The 19,206-nt window shown below is 38.4% G+C and overlaps 1 protein-coding gene across 1 annotated transcript; it reads right to left on the bottom strand.

Moving 5' to 3' along the window:
• Positions 1 to 876: 876 nt before the first annotated feature.
• ubtd2 (ubiquitin domain containing 2) lies at positions 877 to 17,698 on the bottom strand. The gene is made up of 3 exons (XM_033978987.2): positions 17,528 to 17,698; positions 10,525 to 10,752; positions 877 to 2,106 (listed from the first exon to the last, which is right to left on the bottom strand). Exons 1-3 carry the CDS (start codon positions 17,595 to 17,597, stop codon positions 1,574 to 1,576), a joined length of 831 nt encoding a protein of 276 aa, XP_033834878.1. The 5' UTR covers positions 17,598 to 17,698; the 3' UTR covers positions 877 to 1,573.
• Positions 17,699 to 19,206: the final 1,508 nt, after the last annotated feature.

Here is a 19,206-nt window from a genome sequence, read left to right as displayed (position 1 = left end):
ACTCATTAGTCCAGCAGCTACTGGGAGAATTTGAACCTTACAGCGGGAGAATCTCCAGATGAATTATTGTGAGTTTGTGAACTCACAAATATCGTGAGAATCCATCTTGCTGTAGAAAGGTTAGTCTTAGCCGCGAGCACAGCAATCAGCAGGGCTTGAAATGGACTTAAGTGTAAGTTAATTTTATTCTTTTTCCATAATTACTGTAATTTTGGGCTGAGCAATTTTTGGAAATCGATCCTTTTTGTAAGGTTAGTTCACAGTGCACATTTTAAACACATCCGGGATAATTTATTTAATATTTTATTCTCCTCTCAAATAAAGTTAACAATAATCCCATGCATTTAAGAAAATGTTTAAAGGTCTTAACTACAGGGCAAAGAGGCTTTAAACGTAATATGTGAATAAATCATTTCAGTCTTTGCGATTTTCCAATTGCACCCACTGAAATATTGCAGCCCTTCTGAAATGAAAAGTGTAGTTATGTCAGGCAAATTGAATTCATTTTTATATGAATTATACAAAGTCTATAAAATTTGTTATAACACTAATCGTCATGGACCAGTGATCCAGAGCAGTTCAACTAACTCCTGAACTTTTATCTGGCAATAAAATCTCAATCCTATACCATATATTTTTGAGAACTTGCAGGTTTCTGTTACTGACCACAGCAGAACTACCAGCTGGTGACCTTTAATAGACGTACCATTCTATAACTAGTCATGGCAATCAGATGATAAAAATAAGTTATTCAACTCTAAAAAATCATGTTAATAAGAAACATTAGGTTACCAGGAAATAGTTGGAATGTTTTTTTCCCTCTGAAATTCAACTGTTACTTCAATGGAGTTTGTAAAATAATACAAAAGTCAAGAATGCAGTTTAATTAAAAACACTATTTTAATAATCAAAATATGCAGCTGTGTGCCTGCCGTCCATCTTTCAGTCCCATGAACAAGTGATAGTGAATGTTTGTAAATGGGTTTCTTGGTTTATTGTCTCTGCCACAGCATTTGAGATTAACTGATTGTTTTGAAATTGACTGAAGTAAAGCATCTAATCCAGCAGCAGCGTCTTGGTTAAACGTTCCTTCTTTCTCATAATACATTTCTTAATATGTCTTTTCAAAATGGAGCTAAATTTCCTGATGCAAAATTGTGACAACAGTTTACCCCAATATTGACAGCAATTGAAACTTCTTTTATCTAAATTGAAATATTAAAACTCAAACTTAAGCGTATGGTACAACCCTGTAACATATAAAAACATCTGCTGCAGAACATGAATGGAAAGTAAAATTCAGATCTCAGCTCATTAAGAAAATCCTTCAAGCCACTAGACACATTTCTCCTTTTGTAGTTTGGTTTCCATAGGAACAGTTAAAAAGACTTGAAAAAGGTCAACGTGTAAAATGAAAGAGAGTAAGAAGGCTGTATTTCTCAATTCAAGAGTCCTCCAGTAGACAGTCTATTGCCTCGAACAAGGATCTTCTTCTGGCTTTAAAAAAAAAATCCAGTAGAAAATAACTTGAAAAATTGAAATTCAACTGTCTGTAGTAGCCAGCTCTCTCTAGTCAATTTTCTACTGGAGTGGGTTCTTGAGATACCACTCCTTCCACTTCTACAGTGCCCCCTTCAGTTTGACTTTGTCCCAGGACGGGTGAGGGAGGGGCAGGCGGCTGACTCAGAATCACCTGCACCACATAGTCTTTGGAGATATTGAGCTGGTCTAACCGTAGTCTGTCCGTGAGCGGTCGCCCTGAGAAAAACCAGCGCTGGGTGTTAGCGGCGACCCCTTCCTGATTCTGGAGTCTCCTCTTCATCATTCCCACTGTGTCTGTGGATCGGACGGTCAAGCGCAGGTCCCGTCCCGTAGACAGCCGCAGCCGCAATTGGGACTCCCCTCCCACCACCGCGGGGTCCCCTCCTCCTCCCCCTCCTCCTCCGCCGCCTCCTGAAGTGGAGTTTGGGTCGGCCGCACTGGAGTCCGGGTCAGAACCGTCGGGCTCGTCTGAACGCTCCTCGATCATGTTCACGGGAGGGGACAGGCAGTACACGGGCAGCTGGTACCGGTTCCCCAACTCATCGTAGCATTCTGTGAGAGCCCCTAAAGACAGAAAGACAACGGGATGAGGCATGAGAAATATCATCATCCCTAAGTCTAAGAGCACATCTGTCAATCCACGGATTTTGGTAGAGCTGGAATGTGAGGATGAAACCAGATATCAAAATAAATCATGAATTCACTAATGAAATACTAAAATAATTGTTGACTATTTCTTGCCTTCATAATACAGGCTCTAAAACACATATCTAAAGATGTTTCATAACAGACTGCTGCATTTTTAATTTAAACCAAAATGTATAAAATAAATAAACACTAAAAATGATGATGACTCCTCAATAATGCACTTTATAAAATACGACTACTAAAATAATTGATGGCTGTTTTTACAATAACAGTGATATTTAGATGTCAGTGTGCACCATTTTCAGTTTGTGTTGAATCAATCCATGTTGCGTCTCAAAGATCACAATGCCAGTTTAAATAAGAGAGAAACCTTTGTTGAAACAAGTCAATTTAATGAGTCACACATATCGCTGTTTTTTAATGACAAAGCCTTTAAGACATCTACCCTGTTTCAAGAAGCAGATTTAGTCCAAACTCAGACTTTGTGAAGAGACCTCAACTCAAGTTTAAGCTTCACAGAGTTAACCTAAACCCTGACTCAGTCTCCATGGTAACTCACTCCATGAACCTGACCTGGTCCAGAGCAGGTTTTATAACGCTAAACCTGAGTTTAATCAAAGTCTGGACAGTCACAGATGTTGCACTTAATAAGGCTTTACAAGAGTTTAATGAGTTGACTTAATCATTTGTACTTTACACTTTACTCAAATGCTTGAATCACTTAATGTGTGTTCAGTGTGTTGGGAAGTGCAAACCATTAGATTCATGGATTTTACTTTATTCAATTTAATTCACTTTTAAATTTGATTTATGTGGAATAAAATCAAAATCTGAATGAGCTACACAACACTCAAACTTAGACAGTTCAAATTGGTGATTGAAAAAAATTAATGAAATAATAGAATTGTAATTTTTATATTTTAAATGCTTAATATTTTGCCGGTAGTGTATTGTGTATATGTATTTAATTAGACTTAAATTATTTCCATTCTCCTATTTAAATAATATAAATTGTGCTCCTCCACATTTCTTTTATATTAAACCAGACTGATCTGTCCAAAGTCTTTTCTGGGGTCCACTGATCGTCTCGTGTCCTCCTGAAACCAAAACTCTGAGCTGTCTCTCTCAGGGGAGATTAACCCCGAGTTAACTTTTAACTTTAACAGGGTTTATTGAACCTCCTTTGTGAAACAGGGCCATTTTCTACAGAATTGCACATTTGTGCTTTGTCTTAAAGTCAAAAATGAGAATCTCGTATCACATTTTGAACCACAAAAGTCATGCAGTCATGAGTTTCAATGAGAGAAATAAAAGGAAACACTGCTAAGTTGGTAAATGAATCAGAACCAGGACATAGAGGAATGACAGAGTCAGACTCTGATGACAAAACAAAACACTATTAAAACATGAGATAACAACAGCTCTGAGGACATCACAGTTGTCATTACTCAGTATAAAACAGGTAGATCGAAGTGACTCTGAATTTGTGAAAAGTGTATTCATTATTCTATTGATTATTGAATATATTGAATTATAAAACATGGCACAAAAACATACAAGTTCATTTTAAACTTTTTCCAATGATTACATTTTAACAGATTAAAATAAACAGTCATTATCATTACTAATAAAAGTGAATGGTTTTAATGGGTTTTAACTACGTCTTAAAGGTTAGTAATTTGAGCTATGAAAGTAAACACTACTACAAACACATTTCACAAAAAATGTATACATTTCCAATTTAGTTTAGAACCAGCGACATCTCTAGTCTCTAGTTTAGATTTTACTTCCTTAGTAACAGAAATAATATAAATATAAAATGATGTAATAATGACAGGTGTGAGAATGTGTCCTGACCAAACTGAAAGGCCACCTGTATCACCTGAGACTGAGGGAAACAAGAAGTGTAGTAAGTGTTAAACTGTGAAATGTCTCCTACTTTCAGCCAAATGTGGTCAACCAGGCTCTGGTTAACCAAAGTAAATTCACATCTTATTTCTTTAAGTAATTAAACGCAGGGCCTGGTTAACCAAAGTAAACTCATCTCATCTTCTTTCTCTAGGTATTTAACAATGCACCAGGCATCGACATCTTTTCTGATGGAGTCTACACAAACTGCTTATCTCCACAGAATGTTACACAATATCACAGGAAAATCATCTGTCTCCTTAATGAGCACGTGACAACACCAAGTCAAGTTACAGGTCAGATCTGTGAAGAAGCGACCCTGCTCAAAGTAAGGATGTTTTTAAGGATGCATTTTTCAGCAATAATTATACAGTAATAACATAAATATAAACATTCCAGGCAGCGCAATAACATGAACATCTCCACAGAAACAAGCAGGAAGCAAACATCCCCACCAGAAAAGTTACATAAAGCACCTTTAATTTACAACATTGCTAGTGACACTTTATATCTTTGTATATCATTGGCGTGTAGTTCCCAATCTAAAACCTGAGTATGCGGAGTTGTTTTAATTGCATCAACATTTTTAAGGCAGTGGGAATATACAGAATGTTGAGGAAGCATTTTAATGTTTCTTGTCATTTCCTGTCTCAAACAAACAAAGAAAAAGAATGAATAAACTAGCAAATGGCCACGCTGTAAATATCATATCCCAAACACATAATTTAAAAGAAACCTGATCTGCTTCAAACTTTTAAACAGAAAATGTTAAATACACTTATAAAAGACATGATGTAACAGCGGTAATACAGTGTTTGCTTATGCCAGATTTTTTCTTTTTAACTGAAACCTACTTTAAAACACTTTTGAAGGAGTGGCAAATGCACGCGAACCTTTAGAAGCATTTCCTCCCTCCGTTCAGCACTGGATTATTCATTATCGTGCTTCAAAACAAAACAACACGCCCTTTAGTGAGCCAACATCAGCAGCACTGATCGCACTGATACCTGGCTTGTGTTTACTGTTTTTTGTTTCCGAAGCCCATACTTTGACACAGGATAGGGGAAAAGGAAAAAAAAAATCTGAAAAATCACAATCAGAAGGGAAAATCTGTATAAAAGATTAAGTGCTCGATAGCTGTAGTGTCAAATATCATTGTCAAAACTATAAGAACAGACTGTAGTGCTGTTTTTAAACCAACAGGGGTAAAAACTGCACAAGAGCCTAAATAAAAAATAAAAATAAAAAAGGAAAGAATCATTATGGTCTGGTTGATTTTAATTTCAGTATTATTTTAGAATACTTATTAAACTTGCATATGTTTTATTCTATTGCTGTTTTTGTCTCTTATCTTTTCTTTTGGATGTGGTGAAAGACAAGATAACATAAGTCTCCTTTTCAGCACCTTCTTTTTGTCAAATCTAACGACTAAACATCATCAAAATACTCACAATTCAGTGCAGACGTCTAAAAAAGCATCTCAATCTGATAATCTGGGACTCCTCTCTATGTGTTATTGTATAAAATAGTGACATTTTAAACACTACATACAGCTGTAGAGTAAAAGCATTTTACCTCCCAAATCTGAAACGCTTCCCCTGTTCATTTTCCAGTGCATTCCACCTCTGCGTTTACCTTAGCGCTGCAGAATGCTAATTGTTTCCAGCTGCTCAAATGACCTCAGTAACACAAGATTATACAAGTGGAACAAATGTGCTCCAAATTACCGGCTCCTTGAGTTTGTTTTGTTTGTTAGAGATACAATGTGCGTGAATGGTAATTATTTTTCAGCTCATATTGTTTTTCAAGGCTGCAAAAAGGACAGTAGGTGGAGCCGTTGTGCTTTTACGGTAACAGTGCTCTGTCAATTCAATGGTTTAGATAGTTCACTGTACATTATCAACATTTCAGAAAGTATTTATTTTGTGTTTTCTGTATATGAACTATTATGTACAAAAAAGTTATATATTTACCTTTCATTGAACAAAATATTAAAATTGTAAATCTACTTAAAAGTAATTCAAAATGTTATTGATGGTGCCATTTTATTTGAGGGAGTTACTGCAGCTCTATACTCCACCCAGAGCCCTGAGGTGAAGCTGACCAACTCCTCCTGATGTGCGAAAAGGCTGAAGACCAGAGGTGACAGAATGTTTTTTTTTTGGCAGAACTATGGAACAGCGCCATCTGCCTGTCTAGACTGAAAACCCACCTCTTCTCCCTGGCATTTAATACTTCCTAAAAACAATATCTTGGTGTTTTATTGTTCTTTTCCTATGTATCGTGTTAGCTGTATATTTGTTATTTATTTATTTGTACTTTTATGTGAAGCACTTTGGTCAGCTGAAGTTGTTCCAAATGTGCCATATAAATAAACTTGAATTGAATGAGTATGTTTCAGTGGTAGATTTGTTCAGAAAAGGTGCAATACATAAGTCTTCTCTGATTGTATGAAGCCCACATGTTAAACTGAACGCACTCAGCTGCTGTATTTTGATTGGACAGTGGGCCCAGATATTTGGAGTGACATTGTGAATAACATCTCAGTACTAGACCCTCCTTGAACTGATACAAATTCACTTTTTGACACTTCAATGTTGAGAAAACAACCCCAGAATTTCCCTGTATATTTTGCATGTCTAAAGATGTCTAATGTAAAACTGCAAAGGAAAAGTAGTGATCATCAGTGACTGTTTTGGCCTTTTGGTGGAGAGAGCAAAAGGGATGGTTCAAACACTTTTTTTTTTGCCAATACCAATTTCCAATATTTGTTTTGCTGCTGTAGCTGATTGTAGCGTTTGAACAAAAGGAGTTCACTGGTCACGACCATTTACAAACAAAATTAAATTTCTCTCAGCTCAGATTAACAGAGTTTAGGGTGTTTCTCAATGATTCTGCAGAAATCTGTGATGTTTTTGAGTCCCTGTTTTCCTTTCTTTTTTCCTCGTACGCAGCTATATTTGTTTTGATACAGACAGACCATTTGTGTCTCTCATTGGCTAATCCACTTGCCAATCACTCCCATTTGAACTCTGGAGAGTCACTGGTGACTCAAGACTCTGGGAATCCACAGCTGACCTGAATCAACACACAGACGTCACGACAAGACACGACTATTTGCTTTCATAACATAGATACATGTGATTGTAATTATGAAACATGTGCACATTTCTTCCTATAAGTCACTGTCTGTAGCTGCCAGGAAAAGTAGAAGCTCATATAAACCTTCACAAAAACATGATAAACTATAGCTATATGATTTGGAATAAGTTTTAGTCAAAATATTTTGCAGTGCAGGGCAGAATTTATAGTGTGAATGCACCAACAGTGATACATCTGATCTGATCAAGAAGAAACTGCTGGATTAGGTCTTTGTTCCAGGACATCGGCTGGTCTATAAATTGATGAAATAAGCAAAAACTATGTATTAATGTGTTTGCTATACATGTTTTAAACTTCTGCTGTCTTACTTTTTGTCTAAATGAAATATGCAATTATTAATTTTATTTTTGTAATTTTTCTAACACTACATCTGACCTCATCAAGTGAAATAGATAAATACATAAATACATATCTTACTTATTCTATGCAATATTTCAACAACAAAAACATGTTATGATCTATGCTGCAGCTGTTCTTAATTATCCTCCAAATATTCTCACTTGATTGTGACAACCTCGAGACACATCTCCTCCACACACACGGCCACTTTGAACCTGCTGAGCAGGCATTCATATAGTACTGGAACACTGTTTTGACATGTACTTTCCCTGACACATACTCCACGTCACTTTGACACAGGATGAAGATCGCCAACTCAGCACAAAGTAAAAAAATAGCTCACAGTGAGTTATATAAAGACGAGATATGTTGAATATATTGTCAGTGGCTTTAACAATTTTGAGACATTTGGTGATAATTGTTGAATAATTGAGCAAATATTAAAAATTTAATCTTTTTTTTTATCATTTGCAGGACTTTTTGTTGGGGGTTACCATATATTATACATACCAAAGCTACATTTACAATATAGTTGGCTTTAATAACATGTTTTAGTCATGTTTCAACTCAAATAAATTTAGTGGATGCCCAGGTCTCTCCTGCCGAAGCGCTGCCCCTGCTTTCCAGTGCAGCAGTGTCTGAGCTGCAGCCTCACACTGGACTAGAGTATATGGGCCATGCTCTTTGCTTCAGAGTGTGCAGTAATAATAAGAATCGAATGACGCACTTTCATTGAGGACAGGACAAACATGCAGATAATTACTGAGAGGAGCCTCAACAATTACATCGATTTACGCTGAAAGCTCCTGAGTGCCTTTTTCTGTTGGTCGCTTTCTTCTGCCGTCTTTGACTTTCTTACAGACAAAACTGTCACATCTCCAAAACAAGCCCCTGAAAATGTGCTGTTTAAATCCATTTTGTAACTTTTTTGTCAGTGTTTGCTAATGTGTGCAATGTGTCACCATGGTAACTGCTGAACATTCCACCATAGAGACACATGTTAAACACATGTCACTGCAAAGTATCAGTAGTGACCATTATCATAGCCTGGTGGTGCAAAATGCTTGGTTAAATGCCATACTATGGAACATTCTAAGCAAACAAACATGCTGTAGACTCTCCACCAGAAAAGTTACATTGTTCATATTTAAACTATTGGATCTGAAGTTAAAAAGATGCGTGACAGGAATCAGGATTAGATCCCAATCCTAATTTCCATTACCCGTCCAGCCAGAACCACATGCTTTCACAAACTTTACAAAGACGAGTGGATCTGAAGCCATGTCCTGTCTCCCTGATTTCAGAGGGAATGATTGACAAAGTGCATTTACCAGTCAGTGAGACGCACAGTCCATTCATGTCAAAAACAAACATGGCTGCTTACATGTAAAAAAGGCTGTGGTTGGACCGTCTCAAATTAGGATGGAGGATTTTCACCCTCGACTCCAGACTCTTCTGGATAAGATCAGAATGTACAAAGGACTGGCTGGACAGGCAATAATTTCCATCTGTTGGCACATATTCATATAACCAACTCATTTTGATCACTACTAAAAAGTATGCTCATTATTTTCCTGTAGTTCCTCCTGTAGCGCTCAGCTGAGGTACAACAGACCAGCTAATCACTCACTTATTTCAAATGGCATTAGATTTACCTCTTTACATGTATTTGGGGTATAATGATTTACATGTGGGGTTAAAAATACATCAAACCAGGCATTGGTCCAATGAGAAACTTGTCTGACACATTACTTCCTGTTTATATTCAACTTCCGACAAAATACTAAAACAACAGGAGGCTGCAAATGACGCTTCCTCTACCCACCAGATCTATCTATAAACACAAGGAAACAAAAAGGTAATGGAAAGTCTAAGCTAAAACACGGTTTAACTTTATTTAAATCTTAAACTATGCACAATTAGATACATAAAAATACTGGAAAATGTAAATATGAAAATAAATGAAATAAAGATTAAATGCATTTCTTTTAGTTGCACAAAAGTCAGAAGGTGCAAACTGGCCGATTATAGATACACACTTTCATTCCTAACAAAGTCACAACTCATCTGATAAAGCTCAAAATACATACAATGGCAAATAGTTCATGAAAGTTGCAGATTTTAAACCCACAAAATGTTTTCTTTTTGAGGGAAACTAGCAACACTTTCATTGTCAACATTGTCAAGAGCTTTCTTTTGTGAAGCAATGGATTTTTGTTTCATGGACACTTTTCCGTTTCCATTAACATTCATTTTCACTGGATTGTTAGAAAGTGAGTCAGCAGCAATTACATTGTGTGACTCACAAAGGTTTTCTCTTTAAATATGAGGCTTGTTACCGTAGCTCAGGGTGATCCAAAAATGTCCCTTACCCTCTTTAGATTCTCACTCAACAATTCACTTTGAGCCTCATCCCTATGTAAGGCTTATAATATGTAGTGAAGTCATCTGAAACATCTGAAGCTATAACTGCATATATGGGACCTTTTTAATTTAGTAACTATAATAACTAACTAACTAAATAAATAAATACATAAAAAGTAAAAATAATAAATAATAATGCAATAGTCAAATATAGCATTTTTCCAAAGACAGTCATTTTAAAATTTTGTGTATTATTCATTCACTCCACACTCTGGATTGAATTAAGTTTGTTGCTTTTTAGAAGTCATCGCTACTTCCTGTGTGTTCTTTTTTAACTTTTCTTCACAAACTCCCACTTAACTGATGTAAAACTATGATTTTTTTTTCTTACCACATATATTATCCCACCAAACTAGGTAATAAGTAGCGCTAGAAAAACATCATATGCACTCTAACGCTCCTATGAATGAAACTATGCCTACAGACTGGCTTCTACAGTAGAGTATTCTGATGTAATTTAAAACCCAGCTACACATCTATGCAGTTCTATGGTCCAGTTACCGTGGGGCAGGGTGATGCTCGCTCCATCCAGAATGGCCTGAGCCAGCAGGTGGTCGTTGCCCTCAAAAGCACTGGCCGCAGCTCGGAGGGCGTCCCAGATCTCCTTGCGCCCCTCAAACGCTGGCGCCGTATCCCAGAATTCATCTCTCTTACTGCGCAGCTGGCCCTCTGTCATCGGGTAGTCGCTTTTCCATTTGGGCCGTTCACGTTTTAGGGGCTGGTTTCGCCCTGCAGCCACTGAAACCAAAACGCAGGTGAGAGGAGACGAAAATTAAGCCTGTAAGTAATTTTACAAATGGGGGAAAAGTAATTTGTGTAAAATATAAAACTGCACTCACCAGGAAATGATCAGGAAGTGGTCAGTAGTAACATCCATACATACATTTGTGGTTGCAGATGTAGAAAGAGAGAGAGGGAAAGAAAGAGAAATGAAACAGGATATTAGCCATTACCAGAGTGGATGTGATTCACTAAAACTCAAGAGACACTTTAACCTAATGTTGTTTTATCTGAACACGGACACATAGCTTAAGACTGAAGCTCGATCTGAGGCCAAATCAATAAGGAGCAAACAGGAGAAAGAACAAGGTATCTTTAAACCAGTCCCAGTGATTATGCTGTAACTATATCACAATGAATAGGAAAGTATATCGACACTAGAAGAAAAAGCACATCAAATTATGTTATGTTATTATACTGATCTGTGTAGCTGACTATTGTAAGATGAGTGTAGTATCTGTCTATGTAAGTGATAAACAGGAATAAAACTACCTCATAGTTCATTACCACAGTAAAGCCACTTGTACTGAGGTGATAATGGACATGCAGTAGACTTATAAATAGAGAAAGGCATGGGAAATAAGACTTACTATATTGAATTAACTACACAATTGCTTATATATTTTGAACAAGCACAAAATGTGTGCTTTGATAATTACAAGTGTAGAAACAGAGACTTGGTGTAATTGAGAGAGGGAGTTGAGTTTCACCTGCTGCTGTTTCACAATCCAAACTTGAAATAAATATAAAACTAGCGGGCTGCGTGTATTGATAAAAATGTATAGATTTTGTGTGATTATAAAATAAGTAAAATGATATGCTGGAGTGGTTGTATCCTGAGACTGTGATTAAAATTGAGTGAACTTGAGTAAATTTAGTAATTCGAATAAAACATCTTTTGAATAGTGAAAAAAGGTAATGCTTTTAGATGTCATTTTCTCATCTGTCTCTTCAGTCTATTATGTTAACAGTGTTATCATACAGAATGGTGTCAGTGTCTTTCCAAATGCCTCATAAAGATCGCAGTGGGCCCCGGGAGGGTTGTGTTCAATGACATCCTGGAAACTTTAGTCGTACCTTTGGGGAAATGTGTAGAGGTGTAGCAGCAGCTGGCACAAAGTAATACTACATCAGATATAAACGTCAATGGCTTTGTATTTTTAATGTTTTATTTCCACTCCTAAACGCTCATGAATTTTCTTGCGATATTATTGATTGCATTGTCTTTCCTACTGAAGCGATATAATTTTAAGCTTTAGCATTTCTAATTTCTAACTAATGTGTGTCTTTTACGCATATTTTCACTGTTGTTGTCTAGTGTAATAAGTGACGCTGATCCTCAATAGAAGTTCTCAGCAGTTTCTAACATATTGTAGCAGACTTTATTACAACTGACAGGGAAAGAAAACATCCAGATCATCAGTCATCAGTGTGGTCTTTGTTATTGGATGAGAAATGCAAAGATTTCACATATACCGTAAATTTCGGAGTATAAGCCACTACTTTTTTCCCACACTTTGAACCCTGCGGCTTATACAACAGTGCGGCTAATTTATAGATTTTTACTGCCTAACAGCGACTGGGGGGCACTCTAACAGTAAATGCAAAAGTGAGACATGGGGAAAGATTATGAATGAAACTTTTCAGACACAGTTTTTTTTTTAAAAAGAAGAAAAAAAGCATTTCCTAAATTAAAACTAAAAAAACCTTCTGTGTACCATCTTTCTGTGTAAATATCACGTGTTACAACACAAAAACCTGTGGCTTATATTCAGGTGCGGCTTATATATGTACAAAATTGATTTTCTTTTCATATTTAGCTGGTGCGGCTTATATTCAGGTGCGCTCTATAGTCCGAAATTTACGGTAGATATAATTGTGATGACTGGAAAGCTGACTCAAAACAGCTGTAAAACATCTGTGGGGTTTAACCGGGCAGCAGTGATCTATAGGATCTATCTAAAACAGGTTCAAACCTGCAGGTTAGCCTTACCTATGGTGGCGGCACTCAAACTGATCTGCAGTTAAATTGTACAACTTATAATGACAAATGAAGCACTGTGTCTTTAATTTAATTTGAATACCTTTACTAATGACAATAATAACAAAGTCTTGTTGGTTCCACTTTATATTATACTTTATATTTATTAAAGTGTGAAGTCATAATGAACAAATAGTTTATTATTAAGAATGATTAACAACTAATTAAGGGGTTAGTGTATAGTATATAAGTAGTTATTAAGCCTAAATCTGAGTAAACGATTGGTTCATGAATTGAGTATTAGTCCATGTTTTATTTAGGCTATTAAAAGTGTAGTTATTATAAACTGTTACCGTTTTGCCTATTAAAATAAAAAATGTCACTGAAGGATGCAGACAGATTTTTCCCTGTTTGTCATTGCACTTGGGGCTTTAGGTCTACACTTTGACCTCCTTCTGCTGGGCTCTGGTGCAAGCTGAGCTGATTTAACATGTGTTCATCCTCGTTGCTGTGGTGTTAGGTAGCAGCTCTGTTTGGACACTGTAGGTGTCCCGTTACTACACTTAACTTTGACATCTGATTATAGGACACACGGGAACCGCTGGAGGCTAAGCACAGAGAAAGGGAGATGTTCGGAACTATGCCAAGGATATTATGGATTTGTGAATGAATAGGCAGTGAGATTATAGTATTTGTCCTCATGTGTGTCTTAATTGCAAAACACATAATAACTATATGGTACACTGCAGAAGAGGCTTTTCTGACTCTAAAACCCCGACATACTTGGACTCCCCCATTGAGGCAAGGACACACCTCCCGCCCAGAGAGGGCAAGCCACCTTTTTCCGGTTGAGAACCATGGCTTCGGATTTGAAGGAGCCCTCTGGTCCCCCTTCTTAAACAGAGGGACCACCACTCTGGTCTACCAGTCAAGAGGTACTGACCCTAACAGCCACACAGTGTTGCGAAGGCGTGTCAGCCAAGACAGCCCACAGAATCCAGAGACTTAAGATACTCAGGACGGATCTCATCCACCCTTGCCACAGAGGGACTTGCCAACCACCTCAATAACTTCAGCCTGGTGATAGACGAGTCCGCCTCCAAGTCCCCAGCCTCTGCTTCCGGGTTGGAAGACAGGATGGGATCTTAAAAGAATTCCTTTTACCGTCCGTTGAGGTCTCCACCTATTCTCTTAACAGTCTTGGTGAAGCACTGCTTACCTCTCGAGACAGTTGGCCAGAATTACTTTACGGCCGCCCGATAATCCTCCTCCATGGCCTCCCTGAACTCCTCCCAACCCTGGGTTTTTGCCTCTGCAACCACCAAAACTGCAGCATGCTTGGCCTGCCGATACCCGTCAAATACCTCAGAAGTTCCACAAGTCAACAAGGCTGGATAGGACTCCTTCTTCAGTCTGATGGCATCCCTTACTTCCAGCGTCCACCACAGGTTTGGGGATTTCCACTGTGACAGGCACCACAGACCTTATGACTAAAGCTAGGAGAAACCTCATTGACAGTGGAACATGGTCCACTCGGACTCCATGTCCCCAGCCTCCCCCAGGATCTGGGAAAAGTTCTCCCAGAGGTGCTAAGTTGAAAGTGCCCCTGATAGGTGTACTATGCAACTTTTTTGTTGGCGTTTGCCACCCGTTTGTCTCCGTGAAGATCTTATTTCTTCACCAGGAATGTCCCACTATGCCATGAAACCTTCACAATCAGATGACACCAGCAGGCCAATTTACAGGCCAGATCTGTAAAAGCTAATAAAAAAATGCAACATAAATAAGTGTAATGCTTTACTGAGAAACGTTCCAGGCAGAGTAATTCCCTCATCCCAATAGAAATAAGCAGGTAGAGGACCCTCTACCTGAAAAATTATATTGTGCACCTTTAATCAAATAGGTAGATAGGTAGATTCATAACCAATTCCCATTTACAATATGTACTGAGTACATAATGTACATTCTAACTACTGACTGAATAACCCTATACAACCAAGTTTCTCAAAATGAGAACAAAGGCTACCCATCCTCAACTTTTAATTGTATAAATTTACCAAGAAAAGTAATAAACTGCAATGTTCCATTGTTGTCAACTGACAATACATTCAAACCACTCCTAGGCCAAAGTCCAAATCAGTGGCTCAAAAACAATGTGAAACATCAGGGTTCACATTCTAATGCATTGACTTAAAGCCTCCTGCATATTGTACTATGTAATAAAATGTTGAGGTCTACAGTAAGTCCCATTTTGTAGCAGCTTCCTGTCCGCTGGCTCAGCTGATTGTCAAAGGGATCAATGACTCCTGTCCGCTCTATTATACACTAAATACTGCACTACTCCTATGTAGATTCTCTTTCATGCAATGCTAAAATTAACCATATAGAATTTATTGTAGTATGTTCAGAAACTATAGATAGCTGAGGCATTTTCAATGCAAAAAATAAAACAGTTTCACAGTACTGTTATGACAATGCCTTTCGTCTCAATCCATTACCCATAATCCTTCAAACTAGGGCACAGCCTTTGAATCGTAACAGACATAATCAAAATGTCCCTTGGGTAAAATGTGTGTGATTGAATTCATATTTGACACATATACACCAGCAATTTTCTAATTTTGGTGTAGGTACCTTTTGTGGTATGAATCAGGGTTATGATTTTTCAGTTGCAGAAGTTGTTTATGAGTACATTTTGTACTTATTTCTCAAGCGGATCCAATTAGAAAGCATAATTAGCTCCTCATTTTGTGTAGTGAAATCTTACAACAAAAAACATGTGCCATAACCCAAAAGGGTTCACTCTCTTCAGTGTAGTGTCATTGTTTTGCTGTTTTTAAACCAGTATGTGAAGTGAATGTTACACCAAGGACCTTTATATTTGGTGTTTACCATTGTTAAGTCATGCATTAGTCTTATTTGTAGTCTGGCTTAAATCCCATCTTGAAAGCTTTCTAGTAAAGCTTTGTTTGACCTGATGATGAGATGTTTTTGCTTTGTCGGAATGTTCAATCTATTTATCTTTTTATGTGTTCTTAGTGAGACATCTAACCTGCAACTTGGCCTGGCGGTGTCATCTTCTTGTCTCCATGGAAATAGACAAGTGTTTGGATAAAAGATACTGTGATACATTTCACACAAGCCCAAAACATCTCCATGTAGACAACCAGGTGGTGGACCTCGAATCAGAAAAGTTACATAGTACACTTTTAAATAGGCACCATGTCATTCTCTGTGTTGCCAAATAATCTAGGTCTGTATTCTGTGGCAGATCCAGCTGAATGCTATCTCAACCATGACCTTGGCTGGGTGCTTGCATCAGTGTCTGTGCTGCTCCACAGTGTGCTCACATTAACCCACATTTCATCTGTCTCTGTCTGCCACTTCGCACTGTGACACTCTATCCTGCTTTTCAGACCAAAAAAAAAACCAACCACAATATGTTTCACCATACAATGCACTTCCTTCCTCTGTCATAAAGATACGTGACGGCAACTTAACTTAGACAATAGGACCACAAATGTTTCTGAAATCTGCTCTCACAGTCAAGACAAGTTATATTGTTGTACACATTTAGCCTTATCTAAAATCCGGACCGCACTAATTTGAATAGCAAATAATGTGTTATAATAAGTTCATATGACAGTCTATTGACTTACTTTTTAATATCCGTTACACTGCCTCCTGTATAGTAACCAGACAGTGCACTCTCTAGTCCAAAGTCTAAATCTAAAGTGCATGTAATTTCTATAGCAGCCCTGCTTCCTGAACACGGCGTAATAACATCAGCACCATGTTACTGCAATATTGTAAATAACAACTTAGCAAAAACTGTTTTTAGTGGACTGGGCCTAAGCGTAAAAGCAGAGGACTAGTGATAGTAGTAGTAGTTGGAGTAGTAGTAGATGCTATGCTGTGTGTTCTTTGAATCTGACTGTAGCGCTTTAAGATTTGTAAAATGCAATACCTACTACATGCGGTAATACTTATTTTGCAGAACTGGGATACAATAGTAGGCCTACCCAAATATACTACATATTATATTAACTATTATAACTATTATATTATTTTGGAGATGCAATAAGTACATGTTAAAAGACTTAAAGGCCAAATCATTGACCATCATCTCAACTGATCATTTAAGGAGCACTGCAATTTGCATCAAGTCACAGGGCAAGCTCCAAACTACTGGATAATACAGATAACATTTAAATTAAGATGAATTCATTGAGGTTTTAGGATTTGAAGTGCTGGTTGTTGACCTACAGAGGAGAGGGTTATATCATTCATAATAGAAACTGCTCATAATGTAAGCTTTCACATGATTTGCACCAGGGCCCAGTGTAATCACCAAACGCACTATCTGTGACCCATATATTTGTTATGCAGAAGAGCTAGCAGGCTAACGGGGCTACTGTGCTTTAGCCACAGCTAGCACCGCCAAAGAACAAAGGCTGGCAGCAGCGTTCACTCCACATTACCCCAGTACTTTACAAAGTGGCGAGGAGACACGGCATCAGGGCCCCGCAGAGGAGGTAAGACACACCGGGGAGAGCTGTCGTGTGCGCCCGCTGCTCCGGTTTAACGCACCGGAGCGAGCGCCAGCCGTAGGACCCCCCCTCCTTCCCCTCAACCAGCAGAATCCAGCCAGGACACAACACGCGTTTAATCCCCAAAGGAAAGCCCGTTTAAACAGACACCCAGACACCCTCTCAAGCTGGGGATAAGCCGGTTATAAGTTACCTCCAGTGCCGTCCGAGTTCTCGTTGAGGCTGCCCGAAGAGTCGTGATGGCTCCCGACGCAACCACCCATGGATGTTTTGGCGAAGCAGCCCGGGCGTTTTGGTAGCTCACCCTAGCTACATCTACAACTAGCCCCTCTCTCTCTCTCTCTCGCTCGCTCGCTTGTTCCTCCGGTGTCCTCCCCCCTCCCCTTCCCTTCCTCCTCCAGCCTCCTCCTCGCTCCTGTCTCCTCGTATCTGGTAACTACGCCTCTTTAGTGTGACTTCGGCTCCTTCTCCAGCGCGCGTCCGTGCGTCCTCTGCGCTCCTGTCCGGTTCAGCAGCAGCAGCATTTGGGTCGCTGGGTGGCCGCTGTCCCGTGCAGAGAGGGTGGAGGGTGGATGAGGGGGGGGGGAGGGGTAGGGGGTGAGAGGAAGTCATGCACAAGGTGACCCACAAAGACACAACTAAACAAGAAGAAGTGCACGGACACAGTTTAGTGTGATGCATGTGGGGGGAGGTTTCATGCGCAAGAAGTTTTTTTTAGTGATGTTTTGAGTTGGGGTTTCAATAATGCAGCGATAATGTTTGTTTTTTTGTTTTGTTTTGTAGTAACAGGAGCAGTTCTAGACTTTAATGAGCTTTCATGCTGTTTGGAGTTGTTTAAGACGTTTTTGTGCAAGGATCATTTCCAAATCTAATCTGCGCATAGAAAAACATGGGACTATAGGCCATTCAATTGACTAATAGAGCCTACATCCTACCAGTTATAGGCTACAAGCTAATATATTTAAGTTTTGGGGACAATATACAGATGTAATACATTACTTCCATTGTTACAAAGGTGCAAAACGTTCTGTTTCTCATGCATCTGTGGCCAAATGTCACACTAGGGGAAGATAACAGCTATCTGCTTGGTTATCTGTAACCCCCCAACTCTGAGAGGGTTATAAAACACTCACCTTGTTATGTTTAACCCCCCACTCTTCTAGTTGTAAAAAAAAGCCCTGGTACAATCTCACCCTAACAGATGCTACAAGACTCTGCACAAGACTCTGCACAAGAATCTACAAGACTCAGACATCACTACTCACTCGACTCATTTTTAAATTTCTGGACGCTGCCTTGAACCCAACTGTATTGCTGTAACTGGCAATAAAAATCTACAGAACAATCCACATTTCTCTGCGCCTGTTCTTCATGCAACAGAACAGAAAACCGACAGTTACATCATGTCTATTATAGATTAATAGACACCATTATAGTCTAGTTCTCAATTTTACTATGATGATCTACAAGAGGCAAACCACAAACAGAAGGCAACTGTCAAAACTCACACATCACTAATAAACATGCAGCATTAGACCTATGATCCTCAAATTTTTAACTCAATTGGTGAGAGCATGTTATGTCTTTTTATCTGAATAAAGCAAAATAGAAGAGGTGTCATAAGACTTATCTATCATGCTGTTATTTTACAGTTTATATTGCTATAGCTACGCATGCACTGTTATTGTGCGATGGCTTTCCTCTCCACAGATTTGACTTGTAACGTGTAATCTTTTGCCATCACCAGCTTGTCTGCATGATTATAGATACGTTTAATGCCGTACATGAAGCCAAGAGGGTGAGTTAGAGTTAAAATGAATTCTAATTTGTTTTTGCTAGCATATTAACATCTGAAAGTGAATGCACAGTTTG

This window comes from Periophthalmus magnuspinnatus, chromosome 14 (assembly GCF_009829125.3).
Source record: "Periophthalmus magnuspinnatus isolate fPerMag1 chromosome 14, fPerMag1.2.pri, whole genome shotgun sequence".
Taxonomy (NCBI): Eukaryota; Metazoa; Chordata; class Actinopteri; order Gobiiformes; family Gobiidae; genus Periophthalmus; species Periophthalmus magnuspinnatus.
Note: the sequence above shows the minus strand (reverse complement) of the source record. Positions and strands in the feature narration are given on the sequence as shown.